The following is a 16,574-nucleotide window of genomic DNA, read 5'->3' as shown; positions in this document are numbered from 1 at the left end:
TATATCTTGTAATGACTATTGAAGTTTACAAAATGTAACTCACTACCGGCACACCAACACGCCTGGTATACCGCCGATGAACGGGGCCTGTCGCCACACGAGGGTCCGCCCACTTGGTCACTTCGGCGCGGGGCTGCTGCAGTTTCTGCACGCATCGCATTGCAATTTCAACCTGCTCGATATCTGTTGTGTAATGCGTGCTTATTGCATTGCATTTCAGGTGCATACTTCAATTTCACCTGAAGAACGCGGACGATGATAACTCCGGTCCGCGGGAAATGTAACAGGTTCAGCGCCGAGAATGTTACATGCGACCGGCTCCGTACTACTGGCGACCTCTGTTTCGCGGCACCGCTCTGACTACTCACCACCCCTCCTTTACTTGCTAATCACACGCCCTGCAAGCACGCAGGGGGCAGGGGATTGCGGTCAGCGCTCTGACTACTCACCACCCCTCGTTTACTTACTACTCACACGCCCTGCAAGCACGCAGGGGGCAGGGGATTGCGGCACCGCTCTGACTACTCACCACCCCTCCTTTACTTACTACTCACACGCCCTGCAAGCACGCAGGGGGCAGGGGATTGCGGCACCGCTCTGACTACTCACCACCCCTCCTTTACTTACTACACACACGCCCTGCAAGCACGCAGGGGGCAGGGGATTGCGGTCAGCGCTCTGACTACTCACCACCCCTCCTTTACTTACTACTCACACGCCCTGCAAGCACGCAGGGGGCAGGGGATTGCGGTCAGCGCTCTGACTACTCACCACCCCTCCTTTACTTACTACTCACACGCCCTGCAAGCACGCAGGGGGCAGGGGATTGCGGTCAGCGCTCTGACTACTCACCACCCCTCCTTTACTTACTACTCACACGCCCTGCAAGATCGCAGGGGGCAGGGGATTGCGGCACCGCTCTGACTACTCACCACCCCTCCTTTACTTACTACTCACACGCCCTGCAAGCACGCAGGGGGCAGGGGATTGCGGCACCGCTCTGACTACTCACCACCCCTCCTTTACTTACTACTCACACGCCCTGCAAGCACGCAGGGGGCAGGGGATTGCGGCACCGCTCTGACTACTCACCACCCCTCCTTTACTTACTACTCACACGCCCTGCAAGCACGCAGGGGGCAGGGGATTGCGGCACCGCTCTGACTACTCACCACCCCTCCTTTACTTACTACTCACACGCCCTGCAAGCACGCAGGGGGCAGGGGATTGCGGCACCGCTCTGACTACTCACCACCCCTCCTTTACTTACTACTCACACGCCCTGCAAGCATCAGGGGGCAGGGGATTGCGGCACCGCTCTGACTACTCACCACCCCTCCTTTACTTACTACTCACACGCCCTGCAAGCACGCAGGGGGCAGGGGATTGCGGTCAGCGCTCTGACTACTCACCACCCCTCCTTTACTTACTACTCACACGCCCTGCAAGCACGCAGGGGGCAGGGGATTGCGGTCAGCGCTCTGACTACTCACCACCCCTCCTTTACTTACTACTCACACGCCCTGCAAGCACGCAGGGGGCAGGGGATTGCGGTCAGCGCTCTGACTACTCACCACCCCTCCTTTACTTACTACTCACACGCCCTGCAAGATCGCAGGGGGCAGGGGATTGCGGCACCGCTCTGACTACTCACCACCCCTCCTTTACTTACTACTCACACGCCCTGCAAGCACGCAGGGGGCAGGGGATTGCGGCACCGCTCTGACTACTCACCACCCCTCCTTTACTTACTACTCACACGCCCTGCAAGCACGCAGGGGGCAGGGGATTGCGGCACCGCTCTGACTACTCACCACCCCTCCTTTACTTACTACTCACACGCCCTGCAAGCACGCAGGGGGCAGGGGATTGCGGTCAGCGCTCTGACTACTCACCACCCCTCCTTTACTTACTACTCACACGCCCTGCAAGCACGCAGGGGGCAGGGGATTGCGGTCAGCGCTCTGACTACTCACCACCCCTACTTTACTTACTACTCACACGCCCTGCAAGCACGCAGGGGGCAGGGGATTGCGGCACCGCTCTGACTACTCACCACCCCTCCTTTACTTACTACTCACACACCCTGCAAGCACGCAGGGGGCAGGGGATTGCAGCACCGCTCTGACTACTCACCACCCCTCCTTTACTTACTACTCACACGCCCTGCAAGCACGCAGGGGGCAGGGGATTGCGGCACCGCTCTGACTACTCACCACCCCTCCTTTACTTACTACTCACACGCCCTGCAAGCACGCAGGGGGCAGGGGATTGCGGCACCGCTCTGACTACTCACCACCCCTCCTTTACTTACTACTCACACGCCCTGCAAGCACGCAGGGGGCAGGGGATTGCGGCACCGCTCTGACTACTCACCACCCCTCCTTTACTTACTACTCACACGCCCTGCAAGCACGCAGGGGGCAGGGGATTGCGGCACCGCTCTGACTACTCACCACCCCTCCTTTACTTACTACTCACACGCCCTGCAAGCACGCAGGGGGCAGGGGATTGCGGCACCGCTCTGACTACTCACCACCCCTCCTTTACTTACTACTCACACGCCCTGCAAGCACGCAGGGGGCAGGGGATTGCGGCACCGCTCTGACTACTCACCACCCCTCCTTTACTTACTACTCACACGCCCTGCAAGCACGCAGGGGGCAGGGGATTGCGGCACCGCTCTGACTACTCACCACCCCTCCTTTACTTACTACTCACACGCCCTGCAAGCACGCAGGGGGCAGGGGATTGCGGAACCGCTCTGACTACTCACCACCCCTCCTTTACTTACTACTCACACGCCCTGCAAGCACGCAGGGGGCAGGGGATTGCGGCACCGCTCTGACTACTCACCACCCCTCCTTTACTTACTACTCACACGCCCTGCAAGCACGCAGGGGGCAGGGGATTGCGGCACCGCTCTGACTACTCACCACCCCTCCTTTACTTACTACTCACACGCCCTGCAAGCACGCAGGGGGCAGGGGATTGCGGCACCGCTCTGACTACTCACCACCCCTCCTTTACTTACTACTCACACGCCCTGCAAGCACGCAGGGGGCAGGGGATTGCGGCACCGCTCTGACTACTCACCACCCCTCCTTTACATACTACTCACACGCCCTGCAAGCACGCAGGGGGCAGGGGATTGCGGCACCGCTCTGACTACTCACCACCCCTCCTTTACTTACTACTCACACGCCCTGCAAGCACGCAGGGGGCAGGGGATTGCGGCACCGCTCTGAATACTCACCACCCCTCCTTTACTTACTACTCACACGCCCTGCAAGCACGCAGGGGGCAGGGGATTGCGGTCAGCGCTCTGACTATTCACCACCCCTCCTTTACTTACTACTCACACGCCCTGCAAGCACGCAGGGGGCAGGGGATTGCGGTCAGCGCTCTGACTACTCACCACCCCTCCTTTACTTACTACTCACACGCCCTGCAAGCACGCAGGGGGCAGAGGATTGCGGTCAGCGCTCTGACTACTCACCACCCCTCCTTTACTTACTACTCACACGCCCTGCAAGCACGCAGGGGGCAGGGGATTGCGGTCAGCGCTCTGACTACTCACCACCCCTCCTTTACTTACTACTCACACGCCCTGCAAGCACGCAGGGGGCAGGGGATTGCGGCACCGCTCTGACTACTCACCACCCCTCCTTTACTTACTACTCACACGCCCTGCAAGCACGCAGGGGGCAGGGGATTGCGGTCAGCGCTCTGACTACTCACCACCCCTCCTTTACTTACTACTCACACGCCCTGCAAGCACGCAGGGGGCAGGGGATTGCGGTCAGCGCTCTGACTACTCACCACCCCTCCTTTACTTACTACTCACACGCCCTGCAAGCACGCAGGGGGCAGGGGATTGCGGTCAGCGTTCTGACTACTCACCACCCCTCCTTTACTTACTACTCACACGCCCTGCAAGCACGCAGGGGGCAGGGGATTGCGGCACCGCTCTGACTACTCACCACCCCTCCTTTACTTACTACTCACACGCCCTGCAAGCACGAAGGGGGCAGGGGATTGCGGTCAGCGCTCTGACTACTCACCACCCCTCCTTTACTTACTACTCACACGCCCTGCAAGCACGCAGGGGGCAGGGGATTGCGGCACCGCTCTGACTACTCACCACCCCTCCTTTACTTACTACTCACACGCCCTGCAAGCACGCAGGGGGCAGGGGATTGCGGTCAGCGCACTGACTACTCACCACCCCTCATTTACTTACTACTCACACGCCCTGCAAGCACGCAGGGGGCAGGGGATTGCGGTCAGCGCTCTGACTACTCACCACCCCTCTTTACTTACTACTCACACGCCCTGCAAGCACGCAGGGGGCAGGGGATTGCGGTCAGCGCTCTGACTACTCACCACCCCTCCTTTACTTACTACTCACACGCCCTGCAAGCACGAAGGGGGCAGGGGATTGCGGTCAGCGCTCTGACTACTCACCACCCCTCCTTTACTTACTACTCACACGCCCTGCAAGCACGCTGGGGGCAGGGGATTGCGGCACCGCTCTGACTACTCACCACCCCTCCTTTACTTACTACTCACACGCCCTGCAAGCACGCAGGGGGCAGGGGATTGAGGCACCGCTCTGACTACTCACCACCCCTCCTTTACTTACTACTCACACGCCCTGCAAGCACGAAGGGGGCAGGGGATTGCGGTCAGCGCTCTGACTACTCACCACCCCTCCTTTACTTACTACTCACACGCCCTGCAAGCACGCAGGGGGCAGGGGATTGCGGCACCGCTCTGACAACTAACCACCCCTCCTTTACTTACTACTCACACGCCCTGCAAGCACGCAGGGGGCAGGGTATCGCGGCACCGCTCTGACTACTCACCACCCCTCCTTTACTTACTACTCACACGCCCTGCAAGCACGCAGGGGGCAGGGGATTGTGGTCAGCGCTCTGACTACTCACCACCCCTCCTTTACTTACTACTCACACGCCCTGCAAGCACGCAGGGGGCAGGGGATTGCGGTCAGCGCTCTGACTACTCACCACCCCTCCTTTACTTACTACTCACACGCCCTGCAAGCACGCAGGGGGCAGGGGATTGCGGTCAGCGCTCTGACTACTCACCACCCCTCCTTTACTTACTACTCACACGCCCTGCAAGCACGCAGGGGGCAGGGGATTGCGGTCAGCGCTCTGACTACTCACCACCCCTCCTTTACTTACTACTCACACGCCCTGCAAGAACGCAGGGGGCAGGGGATTGCGGTCAGCGCTCTGACTACTCACCACCCCTCCTATACTTACTACTCACACGCCCTGCAAGCACGCAGGGGGCAGGGGATTGCGGCACCGCTCTGACTACTCACCACCCCTCCTTTACTTACTACTCACACGCCCTGCAAGCACGCAGGGGGCAGGGGATTGCGGTCAGCGCTCTGACTACTCACCACCCCTCCTTTACTTACTACTCACACGCCCTGCAAGCACGCAGGGGGCAGGGGATTGCGGTCAGCGCTCTGACTACTCACCACCCCTCCTTTACTTATTACTCACACGCCCTGCAAGCACGCAGGGGGCAGGGGATTGCGGTCAGCGCTCTGACTACTCACCACCCCTCCTTTACTTACTACTCACACGCCCTGCAAGCACGCAGGGGGCAGGGGATTGCGGTCAGCGCTCTGACTACTCACCACCCCTCCTTTACTTACTACTCACACGCCCTGCAAGCACGCAGGGGGCAGGGGATTGCGGCACCGCTCTGACTACTCACCACCCCTCCTTTACTTACTACTCACACGCCCTGCAAGCACGCAGGGGGCAGGGGATTGCGGTCAGCGCTCTGACTACTCACCACCCCTCCTTTACTTACTACTCACACGCCCTGCAAGCACGCAGGGGGCAGGGGATTGCGGTCAGCGCTCTGACTACTCACCACCCCTCCTTTACTTACTACTCACACGCCCTGCAAGCACGCAGGGGGCAGGGGATTGCGGTCAGCGCTCTGACTACTCACCACCCCTCCTTTACTTACTACTCACACGCCGTGCAAGCACGCAGGGGGCAGGGGATTGCGGCACCGCTCTGACTACTCACCACCCCTCCTTTACTTACTACTCACACGCCCTGCAAGCACGAAGGGAGCAGGGGATTGCGGTCAGCGCTCTGACTACTCACCACCCCTCCTTTACTTACTTCTCACACGCCCTGCAAGCACGCAGGGGGCAGGGGATTGCGGCACCGCTCTGACTACTCACCACCCCTCCTTTACTTACTACTCCAACGCCCTGCAAGCACGCAGGGGGCAGGTGATTGCGGTCAGCGCTCTGACTACTCACCACCCCTCATTTACTTACTACTCACACGCCCTGCAAGCACGCAGGGGGCAGGGGATTGCGGTCAGCGCTCTGACTACTCACCACCCCTCCTTTACTTACTACTCACACGCCCTGCAAGCACGCAGGGGGCAGGGGATTGCGGTCAGCGCTCTGACTACTCACCACCCCTCCTTTACTTACTACTCACACGCCCTGCAAGCACGAAGGGGGCAGGGGATTGCGGTCAGCGCTCTGACTACTCACCACCCCTCCTTTACTTACTACTCACACGCCCTGCAAGCACGCAGGGGGCAGGGGATTGCGGCACCGCTCTGACTACTCACCACCCCTCCTTTACTTACTACTCACACGCCCTGCAAGCACGCAGGGGGCAGGGGATTGCGTCACCGCTCTGACTACTCACCACCCCTCCTTTACTTACTACTCACACGCCCTGCAAGCACGAAGGGGGCAGGGGATTGCGGTCAGCGCTCTGACTACTCACCACCCCTCCTTTACTTACTACTCACACGCCCTGCAAGCACGCAGGGGGCAGGGGATTGCGGCACCGCTCTGACTACTCACCACCCCTCCTTTACTTACTACTCACACGCCCTGCAAGCACGCAGGGGGCAGGGGATCGCGGCACCGCTCTGACTACTCACCACCCCTCCTTTACTTACTACTCACACGCCCTGCAAGCACGCAGGGGGCAGGGGATTGTGGTCAGCGCTCTGACTACTCACCACCCCTCCTTTACTTACTACTCACACGCCCTGCAAGCACGCAGGGGGCAGGGGATTGCGGTCAGCGCTCTGACTACTCACCACCCCTCCTTTACTTACTACTCACACGCCCTGCAAGCACGCAGGGGGCAGGGGATTGCGGTCAGCGCTCTGACTACTCACCACCCCTCCTTTACTTACTACTCACACGCCCTGCAAGCACGCAGGGGGCAGGGGATTGCGGTCAGCGCTCTGACTACTCACCACCCCTCCTTTACTTACTACTCACACGCCCTGCAAGCACGCAGGGGGCAGGGGATTGCGGTCAGCGCTCTGACTACTCACCACCCCTCCTATACTTACTACTCACACGCCCTGCAAGCACGCAGGGGGCAGGGGATTGCGGCACCGCTCTGACTACTCACCACCCCTCCTTTACTTACTACTCACACGCCCTGCAAGCACGCAGGGGGCAGGGGATTGCGGTCAGCGCTCTGACTACTCACCACCCCTCCTTTACTTACTACTCACACGCCCTGCAAGCACGCAGGGGGCAGGGGATTGCGGTCAGCGCTCTGACTACTCACCACCCCTCCTTTACTTACTACTCACACGCCCTGCAAGCACGCAGGGGGCAGGGGATTGCGGTCAGCGCTCTGACTACTCACCACCCCTCCTTTACTTACTACTCACACGCCCTGCAAGCACGCAGGGGGCAGGGGATTGCGGCACCGCTCTGACTACTCACCACCCCTCCTTTACTTACTACTCACACGCCCTGCAAGCACGCAGGGGGCAGGGGATTGCGGTCAGCGTTCTGACTACTCACCACCCCTCCTTTACTTACTACTCACACGCCCTGCAAGCACGCAGGGGGCAGGGGATTGCGGTCAGCGCTCTGACTACTCACCACCCCTCCTTTACTTACTACTCACACGCCCTGCAAGCACGCAGGGGGCAGGGGATTGCGGTCAGCGCTCTGACTACTCACCACCCCTCCTTTACTTACTACTCACACGCCCTGCAAGCACGCAGGGGGCAGGGGATTGCGGTCAGCGCTCGGTGGCATAGGGGTTATATTTATTTACTATAATTATAATAAACTCTAATAACAAGAGAATAGGCTCGTATTCCAGAGATCTCGTATTCGTATCGCAAATCAAACATCCTGATTTATTTATTTATTTTCGTTTTCTGAAATCACTCGATGTAAATGCTGGGTTATTTACTTAATGAAGACAATGGACAGAAATTGCATGAAATGGAAATGTGTAATCCACTATGCTGCCATCTGTAGCGGATTGCGTGAACCAAAGTTCACAAATCCAAAGGGAAACTTTATTGTATTACCTGTTTAACGAATTCAAACGGGCCTATTTTAGTAAAATTCCTTGTTGAAATTCAGGTCCAATGTTGGGTTAGTATGTTTTCAATTCTTTTTCGTTGTTTTTGGAACATTAATATTATATAGTTTACCCTGCCTCTCTGCATAACAAATAATTCTATAGTCGACGCAACTCTAGCGGCAGCGAATTATAGTGGCGGGTGTGGAAATAATGTGTGACTTGAGAAAACAAATTGTAGTTTAAAACACAATTTCCGGATATTAGTTTAACTAGGAATTATTATAAAAATTCTGCATTAAATTTCTTGTCGGAACTTAATATTATACGTTTATTTGCAACTTGAGAACAAATTAGTTTGTTCGATACCGAGGTTAGATGTTTCCACATCACTGGCGGGTTCTGGACGAATCGCTCACATTTTTTGGGTATAAATGTAAGGCAAGATAAAAATATATTTTAAGGGTTAGATATCTCAGAAAATTAAATTTTAATTGTTGGCCTTTATACCTAAAGGGAAACCCCAAAGCAAAAATATATATATATGTATATTTTTACTCATAAATAACATAAAATTATTTTTTTTTAGTTTTACATTAAGTAAGTGTAATAAAAATATATTGTAGCTTATATGTTCGTTACTAAAATAAAGGTTTTATAAGCGTTAGATTAGTTTACTCAGAAACTGTCTTCTTATATTTATCTCTTTTGTATTTAATTTACTACATATAGATTGTAAACCAGTATTGGGCCTGATAACCATAATTAGTCATTAATAAATAAATAGTCTTGGGGTAATCGGCTGCATAGCAAACATAAGCATATATGTGTTCACAGAGATCAAAACCTAACCAGAAAATTGGCGACAATGTCAAATATAACCGCGATAGTTAGTAAAAAAAATAATTTAAAAATACATTTTGCACACACATATGAAATAAATACTGTTAATGATGTGTTTGGTTTATGTGTAAAGTGAATGCTTCACATCCACGTTGACCGCATAAAATCCAGAGTTTGTGGGGCACTGCACAAGCACACTGCTGCCAACCTTTGTGTAAACCTTCAGCTTTGTCCACACAAATAAAATGTGTTTTTTTTTGTATTTTTTCTTAATCTGTGTCTCCAAGCCAAAAACAAATCTGTGCACATATTTTTTTTACACTTCAAATTAACAAAAATGTAATGCAAAACGTTTAGAATAGTTTAAATTTCGTGTTGGTTTAAGAGTTGTCTTTCAGGTGACTAGTAAGTGTTGGTAAGTAATAAGCAATTCATAAGCTGTCAAAAAAAAATTTGTTCGAAAATGTACGTTCCAAGGAAGAGCGAGATAAGTTCTGAAGTTTTTGCACTCGTGAGGCATGTATTTCCACCGGCCAGCCTTGCTTGCAGCCCCGCCCCCTGCAGCTGTGATGGCCCGGACGCCTGCCCCTCCAGGTATATTACAAGATACCGCAGCAGCAGTGCTTCAGGACTGACTGGGTTGTGTCTGGCAAGCTACCGTACTGGCGGTAGTCTGCTCTTATGCCACGCCTTCAGCTCGGAATTGCGCGGGCTTCGCTGGCGGCAGTAGCGCGGGTCGTGGCGCGCGGGGAAACACAGCAACAGCTCAGCATACACGAGAAACATCTCCCTCTCAGATGATTCCTTTACAGGGTACACTTTCATATTAACTTAGGTTAAAAGCTAAGCACAAAGTATATTATATTTGATACAATACAAATAAAATGTTTGTTCACAACTTAGCTTGTATTATTTTTTATTAAATAGCTAATTAAAAAATGTTTTATTAAAATAAAATTAAAATTGCATAAAATTACTTGTTTATTTCAGTAAAATGAACACATTAGTAAATAGTTCATTACAAACATTTGAATAAAATATCGAATAAAACAATTTTCTATAAATATTCGTGCAGTTATTAGTGGGCATAATCATGAGTCTCGTGAGTATGCCGTACAAGAGTGTCGAGCGACCGGAACAGCCACGAAGACAGGGAGCAGCCACGACGAAACGGAGCAGCCATGACAACATGAAGCAGCCATGACAACATGGAGCAGCCATAACGACACGTAGCAGCCATGAAGAGACAGAGCAGCCATGAAGATACAGATCAGCCATGAAGAAACAAAGCAGCCATGACAACATGGAGCAGCCATAACGACACGTAGCAGCCATGAAGACACAGAGCAGCCATGAAGATACAGATCAGCCATGAAGAAACAAAGCAGCCATGACAACATGGAGCAGCCATAACGACACGTAGCAGCCATGAAGACACAGAGCAGCCATGAAGATACAGATCAGCCATGAAGAAACAAAGCAGCCATGACAACATGGAGCAGCCATAACGACACGTAGCAGCCATGAAGACACAGAGCAGCCATGAAGATACAGATCAGCCATGAAGAAACAAAGCAGCCATGACAACATGGAGCAGCCATAACGACACGTAGCAGCCATGAAGACACAGAGCAGCCATGAAGACACGGAGCAGCCATGAAGAAACAAAGCAGCCATGACGACATGGAGCAGCCATAACGACACGTAGCAGCCATGAAGACACAGAGCAGCCATGAAGACACGGAGCAGCCATGAAGAAACAAAGCAGCCATGACGACACGCAGCAGCCATGACGACACCGAACCTCGAACAAGGGAATGGATATCTGACCTCACTTTCCCACTAAAGAAGAGGAAAATATATAAATTCTCATACTACAGTTCTAAAATTAGATATCAAACAGAAATAAAGACAAATTAATATTATGAAACATATTTGGGCACAACTTATTTCCTAGACGCTCCGAACAACAGCGTTTGTTGCCACACGCGACTGTATCCTCCTGAAGTATGAAATATATATTAAATCAAGGTTCTATGACAGGAAACTACGAAATATAATTTATGTTTGTCATATAACTAAACTGTAGCTAAACTGCTGCAGGATGTGAATGTTTGGTTCGTGTACACTGGCATGATATCAGCATATGAATGTGCAGATATGCATACTGTCTGACAGTGGCATGTAGGAAACAGGGGGGGGGGGGACAGGCACTTGTGAGTTGTCTTGCTCCACCCTGCAGGCGAAGCGTAGGCCAAGTGTTGTCACTCTCTGTACATATCCGGGCCATGACTAGAAAGCAGGCAGCTGCGGCTACGTCGCAAGATATGTTTGTTTGCCTCGACGAATAACTGACATTCGGCGGAATACACCTATATACAGTTTGTTTAAACATATATATTTATAGATAAGAGGTATTGTTGCAACAAGTGTATGTTCGTGTGCAGTGTGCAGCAGAGAGCTGCCAGTGTTAGCCTGAGGGAGCTGGGAGCAACGGTCAGGATGTAGGAAGCACCAAACAGGTAGTAGGGATCAGGGAGCTCGAGCAGGAACAAGGAGCGCCGTGCAAGGGGTAGGGAGCAGGGAATACCGAGAAATAAGTAGGAAAAGGGAGCACCAAACAGGGAGTAAGGAGCAATGAACATCTACAGGAAGTAGGGAGCAGGGATCATTGAACAGGGAGGAGGGAGCAGGAATCGCTTACAGGGAGTAGGGAGCATCGATCAGGTAGTATGGAGCAGGGAGCAACGAGCAGGGAGTAGGAAGCAAAGAGCATCAAAGAGGGAGTAGGATAAATTAACAGGGAGCAGATAGCCGAGAGCACCCAAAATGAATTAGGGAGCAGAGAGCACCAATGAGCGAGTAGGGAGCAGGGAGACCGAGCTGGGAGTTTAACACACAGAGCAGTGAGTTTCGAGCACCGAGCGATGGTAGGAATATGAAGCAAAGAGCTTCGTGCAGAGAGCAGGAACACTATGCATGGAGCAGGGAGCACCGAGCAATGAGTTAAGGAACCAAACATGGAGCAAGGAGCACCGTGCAGGGAGTAGAGAGTATGCAAGAAGCAGAGAGCAGCGTGTAGGGAGCACCAAGGAGGTAGCACAGTGCAGGTAGTAGGAGTAAAGTGCAGGGAGCATGAAGCACAGTGAAAGAGGCGAGAGCATTGAACACCATAAAGAAAGCACTATGTAGAGATCAGGTAGCATCGTCCCGGTTACCGATAACAGGAGGGAGGAAGCAGGGAGCACATTGCAGGGATCAGGGAGCACTAACCAAGAAGCAGACAACACCGAGTACGGAGCACCATGCACGGATCAGAGAGTATGAAGCACAGTGCATGCACCGAACAGGGGAAAAATGCAGGGAGTAAAGAGCACCGTGCCGTGTGCAGAAAGCATGGAGCACTTATGGGTGCAGAGAACAGGCAGAAATAAGAAGGTAGCACAGAAGTAGCATGCAAGGACAGAAACCAGCAGGAAGCAGGGCATCAAGCGGGGAACAACGTGCAGGGCTTCTAAAAGCAGGAAGCATCGTTCTGAGAGCAGGGAAAATTTTGCAGTTAGCAGGATACAACGTGTCAGGAGCAGAAAGCAAAATGGAGTAAAAAGAAACAATATCAGGGATTAGATAAGACAACGAAAAAAGCATTATTATGCGAGCAAATAATATCATACAGGGAGCAGTTAATAACGTGTATGGAGCAAGAAACAATATTCAGGGAGTAAAGAACACTGCAAACGAAGCAGTATTTTGTCACAGATCAGGGAGCAGTAAGCACCATGCAGGGAGCAATAATCCATATTCAGGGACTAGAGAGCACAGCGAAGAGAGCATTGTTTTGAGAGCAGTGAACTACGTGCAGGGAGCAGGTAGCACCGTGCAGGGATCAATGAACAATATTCAGGGAGTAGGTAGCACTATGCAGGGAGCATGGAACAATATTTAGGAGTTATAGAGTACTGCGAAGAGACCATTGTTTTGCGAGCAGAGAACAATGCGCAGGAAGCAGGTACCACCGTGCAGAGAGCAAAAAACAATATTCATGGCTTAGAGAGCACAGCGAACATAGAGCAGAGACCAACATCCAGGTAGCAGGTAGCAGTATGCAGGCAGCAGGTAGCCTGGATGGGCAGTACCTGCGCGGTGGCTGCGGCCGCACCTTCCGCAGCTCCATCTCCTTGTTGGTGAAGTTGTTTCTCTCGGGGGCCACCTCGCTGCCGCCGTGCGCGCGGGACACGGGCAGGGTGGCCATGTTGTCCACGCTCTCTTCGGCCACCTCCACTGTGGCCACTTTCAGCTCACCGCCCACCATGGGGGTCGTCAGAGTTGCAACTGCCCGGGTTCCGTGCCGGGATCTGAGGCGCAGCCTCCCTATTGGCTTGGGCCCTCCCCTCCGCCACCACCCCTTCTCTTCGACCCCCTCCACCCCTCCTCCCCACCATCCCTCCACCCCTGCACTCCTCACACCCCGCGGCGTTACGTAACTGTGCATCTGATTTAATGCAGTTTCTTGGACACATGCCATTGCAGTTTTACACTGTTTGTCATGGAAAAATTCCAAATATAAAAAAATTAATAATAACATTAAGATAAAAAATTCACAGAAAACAGTACTAAATCAGCTGATGTCGAACAAACGTAGCCAAAGATAAAACTAAACAAGTAGAATGGACAAATAACGACGGCCGCACATACAAATATTCCATCTATAATGGGTTAACAATGACGCGACAGATTAAATCCAGCCATACAACAAACCTGGACAACGCAGCAAGCATATAAACACAACGACGAAAAAAAACAAGTACTATGGATAACACAACGAAGGCAGCACTGACGAACACAGAAGTTTTCCAATGACAACAGTTGCGACGTTTCGGAAATGATATATGCTTCCGTCATCAGGCACAAACAGACTGATGACAAAATTCACTATTGCATGAATCATTTAAAGAATGCACTGTACATCTGGTTGGAATTTTTACTGACTCAATTATATCTTTAAAGATAAACAATGCTGGCACACACTTACAACTCACTAAAGGCATACAAATATTGCAAACAATTATTTAAACTTTTAATTTCATGCTGTTAATATAATGCTGGCACCTGGCAAGCCAATCCACTAGTTGAAAGGAAAGCGTAGCTTATTCTTTCGCGAGTGCACGATTCAATGTTTGTATATATTATTTCCTAAATAAATAGTGTTGTACAAATAAGTTTAGCAATTTTCTCACATCGAACCCACTGCGACATTGGGCACACACATAACTTTCTGCCATGAACGAGAATTTGTCAAGCTGTCAAAAAAAAACTAATTCAAAAATGAAGTTTAAACCTGAAGAGTTAATTTTATTTTTAATTAAACCCTATATTGTAGAAATTTATATATTTTCATTCATATTTGTATACAAACTTTATTTTACTATACTGTAAATTTGCTAAGTGCTGTAAGCAAACGTGCGTAAAAAGTCGCATATTAATATCGTTTGACATGTTTACATTCTAAATTAATTTATTATTACATAATACAGGTTATGTTGTATTTTTATGCACCCTATGCTCCTTGCAGCCTTATACAGACGACTGTGTTTCGAATTAAATAGGTTTGATTTCGCAAACTTTATAGTTTACTAATTAATTAATACATATTGCAACTCTTTCTTATTTTATATTATCAATTAACACTTCCGAATGTATAGAACTTAACTGGTTTTTATTTTATCTTGTAAGAGCTTTTAACAGGGCTTTCGTACCTAAAGTGAATTGTTACTTTTTTATTTTAAAATTCAATTATTGGGAATTTTCTTTGGATTAAATTTTAGGGTAGAAGAATAAATATTTTTTTAATGGCAAAAAAGTTTTTAAAATTGTGATTTAATACATTGTTTGCGGTATTTATGTGATAGTTCAAGTGCATAATTCACGGATCAGTATCAAAATATACTTTTTTAAGTGCTTTTGAATGAAGTTTTTATTACGTGAATGATTTTTGAGAGAAATATTTAATAGTCCAAAATAGAATTCTATTGTGTCTATGACTGCAAATGAAGGTAGGCCAGCTAGTTGTCACTAAATTAACATAAATTCATGTATTTAATCATATCACAAAAAAATCTAAAAATCTAAACTATAGTGTGACATAAATTTTATGAAGTTTTAATCATTTATTGAGTTTAAGTGACGGTTAAAATATATTGCGTGCCGTAAAACTCTCCCTAATTTGATAGATAAACGTTGTACTCTCCACTGAGACTTAGCCAAACAAATTAAAATTTAATTATTTTAAAAACATCTTGAGTTTAATTTTACATTTAAAATTAAAAAAATACTTTTTTATTTTTATATTCAGAATCTTAAACGTTCGAATATTGTACCTAACATAAAAACTGTATCCCGGTAAATAACTTAAATGTTTTTAGTGCCCCTGACTATTTTATCAATTACCTATTTTTACATGAGTTATGTTTTTCACCATTCTGAAAGAAGGTTTTGTGCGTTATATGCAGTGCAGATTTTATCACATATCTGTAAATTGTATGTCATAGCTTGGTGTTCAAACTGTAAATTCACTATATCCCACTGTAATTACTTAATACTCACATTATTCTTATATTAATAGACACAGGATGAATTATTATACAGGATGCTTTGCCAAACTGTGGTGCACTCGGAGCCTTAGGCAGTGTGACACGATTAAATGTATTCTCGTTTGTACTCAGTGGCAATAAATTACATTTTCAATGTTTATTTAATCCAGTGCATATTCACTATCAAAAATATAAGGATATTCGTATTTATTGCAAAGCAATTATTTCAGAAGCATAATAGTATGTAATGATTTTAACTATTTAAGAATTACTTTATGTCATCAATATTGTTTTGATACTCTTAAACCTATAGTTTTATTTATAAATGTTCCAGAGCATATGAAAAAAATATTTACTAAGATACAAACATTCGTATTGTTCCAATCCCACATGGCTGCACAACTGCCGGTTCTTTATTCACGTTTTTATGTTCATCTTAATTTTATGATGTTAAAATATAAAAATTAATTTTTTAACCGAGGTCAATTTTCAAATTCAAATATTATCTATAAATTAATTCCATAAAGATCACTGAGTTTGTAATGCATTGCAAGAAATTAAATAGTCTGCAATTGGTATGAAAGGCCTAATTGAATGTGGTTTCACACTATGAATAATAATTTCATCGAGCAAGTGTGTGCAGACGCTAGACGCACAATGAAGCAGCAATAGCACAGCCGGACGGTGAGTAGCAGTGAACGCCGGGGCCTGTTGGCGACTTCGAGTCGACTCCGTGTGCTCGCTTGCTCGCTTGCCCGGCGCCGGAACTCAT

General features: G+C 49.4%; 1 protein-coding gene across 12 annotated transcripts in view; it reads right to left on the bottom strand.

Annotated features, from left to right (window-relative positions):
- LOC134531601 (proton channel OtopLc) overlaps positions 1-16,574 on the bottom strand; it is a 620,588-nt gene that overhangs the window by 406,199 nt on the left and 197,815 nt on the right. Inside the window, exon 1 of one of the 12 annotated variants that reach the window (XM_063367338.1) lies at positions 13,349-13,568. The exons of 9 other annotated variants lie outside the window; for them this stretch is intronic. In XM_063367338.1, the coding sequence (XP_063223408.1) occupies positions 13,349-13,524 (176 nt within the window). In that variant the 5' untranslated portion in view covers positions 13,525-13,568. Of the gene's footprint in view, positions 1-13,348; positions 13,569-16,574 lie in introns of those variants that run through there. 2 more of the 12 variants (XM_063367339.1, XM_063367344.1) reach the window with 2 other exon arrangements.

Source organism: Bacillus rossius, chromosome 5 (assembly GCF_032445375.1).
Source record: "Bacillus rossius redtenbacheri isolate Brsri chromosome 5, Brsri_v3, whole genome shotgun sequence".
Lineage (NCBI taxonomy): Eukaryota > Metazoa > Arthropoda > Insecta > Phasmatodea > Bacillidae > Bacillus > Bacillus rossius.
Note: the sequence above shows the minus strand (reverse complement) of the source record. Positions and strands in the feature narration are given on the sequence as shown.